The 7,329-nt window shown below is 36.6% G+C and overlaps 1 protein-coding gene across 1 annotated transcript; it reads right to left on the reverse strand.

Moving 5' to 3' along the window:
• Positions 1 to 4,397: 4,397 nt before the first annotated feature.
• On the reverse strand, positions 4,398 to 6,881 carry LOC128642306 (noggin-2-like). Its single transcript, XM_053695030.1, has one exon. It carries the CDS (start codon positions 5,361 to 5,363, stop codon positions 4,704 to 4,706), a length of 660 nt encoding a protein of 219 aa, XP_053551005.1. The 5' UTR covers positions 5,364 to 6,881; the 3' UTR covers positions 4,398 to 4,703.
• Positions 6,882 to 7,329: the final 448 nt, after the last annotated feature.

Genomic DNA, 7,329 nt, shown 5'->3' on the forward strand with positions numbered 1-7,329 from the left:
AACTTACTTAGAAGCTGTCAGTTTGGCTCTGTTGAAAAGGTAGTTGGAAAGCCCACTGCAAGTGGCAAATAAGACACTCCCCCCTCCCCCTTCTTTTGCATATGAAAAGACCCTTTACACAAACAGGAGCAAGCTGGAGAAGGTAGCTGACAGTATTCACATAAAACTTTGGGGCTTGGTTAGGAGTCTGAAAATCAGAGCAATGTTATTTAAAAATAAGCAAAACTATAAATTTATTTTTTTTAAAAACTTTATGGGTTATATAAATAGATCATCTACAAAACATTTATGCAAAGAAAAAATGAGTGTATAATGTCCCTTTAAGTGTGGCCTTTATTCACTAAACCTTGTGATGCACAAATTTAAGATGTCTCAGTATTTTCTCTATGGCCTCTCAAGTAGATTTTATTAAAAACATGTTGTTTATTTTAGCTCCCAATTATATAATTGAAAGACTTCATTAATATTTATTAGGGTTATGTTTCACTTTAATACAAAACGATTCACAGATCCATTGTGCTTTTACAGATTACATTTTAAGTTTAAGTGGGCAATCTAGAAAAATAAATATGTTTTACAAATATGAGACTGTGTGTATATGAATCTATATATAAATATACACACATTTATATATATATAGAAACATGCACATGCCTGCGTACACACACACATACACACATATACATGCAAGCACACATACATAGACACACATACACACACAGACACCTACACACACATATACGCATATACACGCATGCACAGACACATACACACACAGACACATACATACACAAATATACACCCACACATATACACGTATGCACACACACATATACGCACACACACACACAGACACCTACATACGCATATACATGCATGCACACAGACACATACACACACAGACACATACATACACAAATATACACCCACACATATACACGTATGCACACACACATATACGCACACACACACACATACATAGACACACATACACACACAGACACCTACACACACACACATATACGCACACACACACATACATACACGTGCATACACACACACGCACGCGGGCACACTCATACACGCACGCGGGCACACACATACAAGCACACACACACAAACATACACATGCACACATACACGCACACACACATACGCACACAGAAACACACACACATGTACACATATACACACATGTAGGATGTTACTGTGCATCCTAATGTGGGTGTCTAACCTTTTTTCAAATGACCGAAAAACAATATATTCTTTCACATTTCAAAAACTCAGAAATAAATAAAATAAAATATATATATATGTGTGTGTTTCTGTACAAAGAAACAACAGGTGAGCAGTGTAAGGTATATGACATTGCTTATTCTATTACAGTACTACACATACCAACAGTGCTGGAAACATATACACTTTAAATCCCGCCACAAGACAGGAATGATGAGAATTGTAGAGCAGATGAGTGCACCCTCTCCCAACTCCATCAGTATGGATGGGACGTACAGTTGAGCTGTCTGCGTATTGCAAACTGAGACAGCTACAGTAGTGGGATCACTGCCAAATGCTTCACTATAATATCATACACCATGTGCTGCACTTAAGCAGCCCCTGCGCTCTATGGTTCATGTACAAACATTACACAGTCTGGTAAAGTGAGGAGTCGGGCAGATATTTCTGGACGATCACAATGTGGACCCCGGGCCTTAGGCTGAACCAGAAGAACAACTTTAAAATGTTTGATAATTGAGGCACAGAGAAATCCTAGACAATCTAAACAAAAAAATGACACATTTTAATCATTTTAAACATTTTCAATGAGTGTCCATATTCTAACATTTTTCACTCACCAGACCAGCGAACAACCGTTGGAATTTTTTTTATCTGAAACTAAAGAATATGTGCCTCAGTTTAAAGAATGTTTAAATTGGCTTCATCTACGTATAAACACAGGGCTAGATCCGCATTTACATTATCTGGATTATTGAGTTGCAGAGAAATGCAACAATGTGTGTTGTAAATGGGCAGTTGAAGCGGAGTAGCTTGGAATAAGGAAGCCAGATTAGACATAGCAGTTATAACAAAAAGTTTGGATTTTTTATTTTAAGGTACACTATCCTCAGAATTTAGCATTACTCTCAGTTGTGAAAAAAACTCTTCGCTCCCTCTCTCTTGATCTATCTATTTTTCTATCTATCATCTATATGTCTATCTATATTTTATCTATCTGATCTGTCAATTATCTATCTATCTAATCTGTCTGCCTGTCTTCCATCTATCTATCTATCTATCTATCTATCTATCTATCTATCTATTTTCTATCTTTCTAATCTGTCTGTCTATCTGTCTGTCTATCTTCTATATATCTAATCTATCTATCAATCATCTATCTATCATCTATCTATATATCTATCCAATCTGACTGTCATTCTATCTGTCTATCCATCTATCTTCTATCTATGTATCTATCTATCTATCCATCCATCCATCTATCTAATCTATCTATCATCTATCTGTGTATTTATCTATATTATATCTATCTATCAACATCTATTGTTCTATCTATCTATCTATCTATCTATCTATCTATCTATTCCTTAAAATTTTATTAGGGACACAAACAAATTCTCAAACAAAACAATTGCTTTCACTGCTTTTTTTTTAAACTAGGTCAGTCTGGGGCTGTTTGTTGCAAGAGACTTTGATGTAAGACCCCCATAGCTTTACAATATGTAGCCCTGAATACATTCACAGTTAGTGCAGTGCAATAAGTTGTGGCTCATTTTTTCTAATTTTCTGGCTGCAAAAATGAAGTAATATATTTGAAAGTATATTTTACCTAACCAGAAAACTGCCCTGAAACATTTATGATTTCTACTCAATTTTATTGAATTTCATTTTGCTCCTGTTTGAGACCAGAAGACCAAATTAGAATTATTTTCATTTCCAACTTATTTTTTTAAAGGGGCCACATTGGACTTTGTTTCACTTGCAGATTGGGAGAGCAGATTTTAGAATTACTATTAATCTAAGCAAATATATTTATGAACAACTTTGAAATAAGATCAGTAAATTATATGTAATGATTTACCTACTAGTTTATTTTATTCTTGTGTCCTCTCCCTAAATCAGTACACTGCTAGCATAAGAATATTGCTAATAAGATCAAATTACTGCAAAATTCCTCTCTGTAACACATGCAGGATTCAGTTTGCAGAAGGGTAGAGCAAACTAAAATGTCTTGTGAGGACCGTACGTTTGCCCTGGGGCCATATGTTAGACAAGCTTGCTTTAACCCAAAGGGAAATGTATGATATAGCAAAAAGATGACACACAGATTTTTTTTTTTTCACAAGAATCTTGGAACCACCAAATATTTATTTTAGTTTATTGCTAGAAATGCCTGGGTTCCGATTTCCGTACTCAATTCAATTTTATTTACACGGAATATTCAAGTAAACATGACCATTATTTTTTTCGATAACATCTTTTTTCTTCTTTTTTTTTTTTTTTAAACTATACAAACAGTAAAATAAATTAAAACTTTATATCCTGACTCATGTGTCATACAACAACTATATATATATATATATATATATATATATATATATATATATATATATATATTTGTTTATATACATGTACATATAAAGAAAAAGAATATCACTCTGTTATAAACATCTGTAGGACATTAAAACATTCATACTGTTTATTTTCTGATCATTATTAATATTATTATCAATATTTAAAAAAAAAAAAAAACTAAACTGATCTGCATATTAGTTAAAATATTGAAATTTCAGATTTTGAGCAATATATGATAGACGGTGGGCAGCAGTAATGCATTGCAGAACTCCCTGTCAATGCAGGGATTAAATTAAAGGGATAGAAACCACTTTCTCCCACCCTTACCCCACATCTCACCCTTACCCCACATCTCACCCTTACCCCACATCTCTCTGTGTATCAGGATTGATTAAAAATGTGTGGTCCATATGTATTTTATAATACAACCCCCCCCCCAATGAAAAAAATAATAAAATAAAATACAGTTAGCAACAGTAAAGAGAAAATTACAACATTATTATTATTAATATCTCTTCTTTAAAACAAAAAAATATTTTTATATACAAAAAAAACTGCTGTCCATTTATATTCCCTTTTTCTGTTTTGTTCTAATCATAATAATGTTAAAAAGCTATATTACATATAAAAATAAAAATCTGGTTGGAGGTGCTTAGCTCTGTATGTTTCAAAAATAATATACATAGTTATAATAATATCAATATTTATAGTAGACAACAGTGCAAGGATAGGGGATAACACTTCAATAGGTATATGTCTCTTCAAATACTTTATGACTTGGCTATTAATTCAAGAAAAAGCAAAGCTTAATTTATGACAATAATTCCCTTTATTCTCCTATTGCCTCTGGTCTCTTCAGAAAAGAAAGCGTTAATGTCCATTTAACCTCAAATTGACTGCAGACCGAAAAGAGGATATATGGCATCTTATAACTTCAACATTATTCTTTTCTCTTTAGCCAGTTCAGTTGCTAAAAAAAGTATATCCACCATTCATTCTGCATGACCCTCAAAAACAGTGTCAACAGAGCACCAGGTTACTTGCAATTAATCAGTTAAAGATAACCATTATTTCCTCCATCTCTGTTCAGTCTTTTAATTTTGAATTAACAGTTAGCAGGAGCACTTACATTCTGATATTATAGGGTATTGCACAGGTATCCATGTGCAATACCTTTGTCTTGACCATCCTTGACAGTACCACCGTAAGAAAGTCTTAGTAACTGACTTAATAGGTTTGCAGTACATACCCTCTGGGAAAGAACAAGATTTTTCTGAGAAACAATTTCCCTCCTTGATGAACCTTGGCCAAAACCTCACTCCCAGATCCTTCCAGGTATACAGCACTGGGCAGTAGGTATAAGCCCACAACCACTGCAAGAACTTCCTGCGAGCCTTCTTTCCTATCCTTATCCTACCACCATAAGGTGCCTCACTAAGGTCCATTTTCTTCAACTCCATAGGTAGTGAACCAAGGCTCTTAGATTTGGTCAGTGAGTCCTGGCTGGATGCATTGACACTGCTATACATAACCACTGCCATGAAGTTGGGATCAAAGTTGCTTCCAAGCTTCTTTCTCAATGTCCTCTCATCTAAGTCTTGCTCCTTTGGATCTTGCTCAGGGTCTGGTTGCTCAATAATATCCTTGACAGGTAAGTGTTCACTAGGAGAGGGTCTAAGCCTAAGGTAAGGCTGACAGGATCCCTGACGGTGGACTAAAAACAAGCAGGAGCAAAGCAGAACAGCCTCCGAAAGATTTATCCTCTTCATCATGTTTAACACCCACTTCAGTATAGATCAATGTGCTCCCACCCCCTCCCACCCTTTTTATCAATACTTAATCAATTTCTGGGTAGCAGATCAATAAACAGCGGTATTCCACAGGGTAATTTAAAATGTTGGAGCACAAGGCAGACACATGGGTTCTGGTAAAAGCTTCTTCCCAAAACAAAATACTTATATTCTCTCCCTGGCCTGCTTAGCAGAGCTCAGAAATAGATACAAAGTCCAGAGAAGATGCTTTAAATAGATCAGTGGTGTTTGTGACACACACTCACACAGATGGATATACTGTATGTGATCTCCAGTCTGGTGAAGCCAGGAAGTTACTAACAGAGGTAGCTGTGTCCTTATGCAGGGAAGACATTCACCCCTTTACCCAGCTCTCACTTTAACCCCCTTTTTGCTCTTACTCTGTAGCTGGCTCTCAGGATATAAAAATTCACAGAGGTCTTGTCTCCATCCCCATGGTGACATCCAGGACAAGTTGTCTAGACTTTGTGACACAGTCAGGCATGCGACTGGAGCCAGAGAAATAAAAATAATTAAAATGAATCCTTTAAGCTTGGAAAATTAGAGGCATAGATATATTACACGACTGGGTCCTCCAAAGCATATAATGTGTAATGAAATATATAGTTATTTTTAAATGGATACTTTGCAACCTAAAAAATCATAATTGCCTCTTTTTTTAGACTGTCCTTATATCCCAGAAGAGATCAAGCTGAGCTTGAGGACAGGACTTCATCTTTTACACAGATATTTTTACACTCCCTTTATTTTGAATGAATCCTTTATGAAGGACTGTTATATTGAGAGCCTTTTATCCTGGGTTTCTGTTGTGTGTGAATTAGAGGTTTGTCATAATTCTTCTGGCTCAAGCCTTTATGGAAATGCTTGCAAGTCTTTTTTTTTTTTAAGAGCAGATGAAAAGGCAGATAGAGCAATTGCACACCATACACACGGAGCTGTGTTTCTGTAGGCAGGGGGGTCCTTTCAGAGCTAGGCTTCTGCTTTTTTCTCTCTCTCTCTCTTCTTGCTGGGAAAGAATAGTCTTTGGGTGCAAATGAAATAGTGTTGCTTAGTAGGAGGAGGAAAGCTTTAAAGCCTCTAGCATAATTCTGTATGGTGAGTTGAATAAATTCAAAAGCTGTCAGAGTAATATCACATTGCCAAATGGCTTCTTATAGCCAGATGTCCTTCAGAGTTCACCATGATCTGCACCATTCTGCCTCTCATGGCCCCAGGGTTTTGCCTCTGTTTCCTTCTACAGTGACCAGATGGAAGCTGATGAATAGCAGAATTTAGGAGAGATGCTGCCTTAGACTGGCTTTGCAGGTGTGATGTCCAGTCTGTCTTCTGCTTTGGATTTGACTCCCGGGTACAGGTGCTTTGCAGGGGTTTCCTTTTTCTGCTGTACCTGCTTCGCACCCTGCTCTCAAAAGAGCTTGCAAGCAGACTGTGTGTTCTCTACTGCTACTCACTCCTTAATATGCTGTTCTCCAAAGCATGTTAAATATCTCCCCCTGATGGTGTGAATTGTTAAATGACACTGCCCACTTAAGTCACTCCTCCCCAGCACTCACACACACATACTCTTGCACACTCCCTGACTGACAGGCTCTCTACAACAACCCTCACCATCTCCCCCCTCCTTTTCCCAAACCCTAACCAATTCAGTGAATATGCCTACAGGGTCCTAAACACCACCCAGCCAGGGATTTATCATTTTAACCCCATAGCTACTGACTGTAGCAGCAAAACACAGAGTACTGACTTATATACTTTATCACAACATGTGCAATAGCCCAGTTACATACCTTGTATAAGTAATACCCAGTTACAGAAAAAAACAGTTGTTAAAAAGCAGGAGCTGTTAAAGTGTTAATCAGCAGTGTGTGCCACAGAAGGTTATGACTTAACTGTGTGCTGTAGGTATTCCACATCTCTCAATGCATGC

Source organism: Bombina bombina, chromosome 11 (assembly GCF_027579735.1).
Source record: "Bombina bombina isolate aBomBom1 chromosome 11, aBomBom1.pri, whole genome shotgun sequence".
NCBI classification, from domain to species: Eukaryota; Metazoa; Chordata; class Amphibia; order Anura; family Bombinatoridae; genus Bombina; species Bombina bombina.

Bases quoted from the DNA above. Each gene is read 5' to 3' on its own strand.
- LOC128642306 (XM_053695030.1), bottom strand. From the start codon at position 5,363: ATGATGAAGAGGATAAATCTTTCGGAGGCTGTTCTGCTTTGCTCCTGC.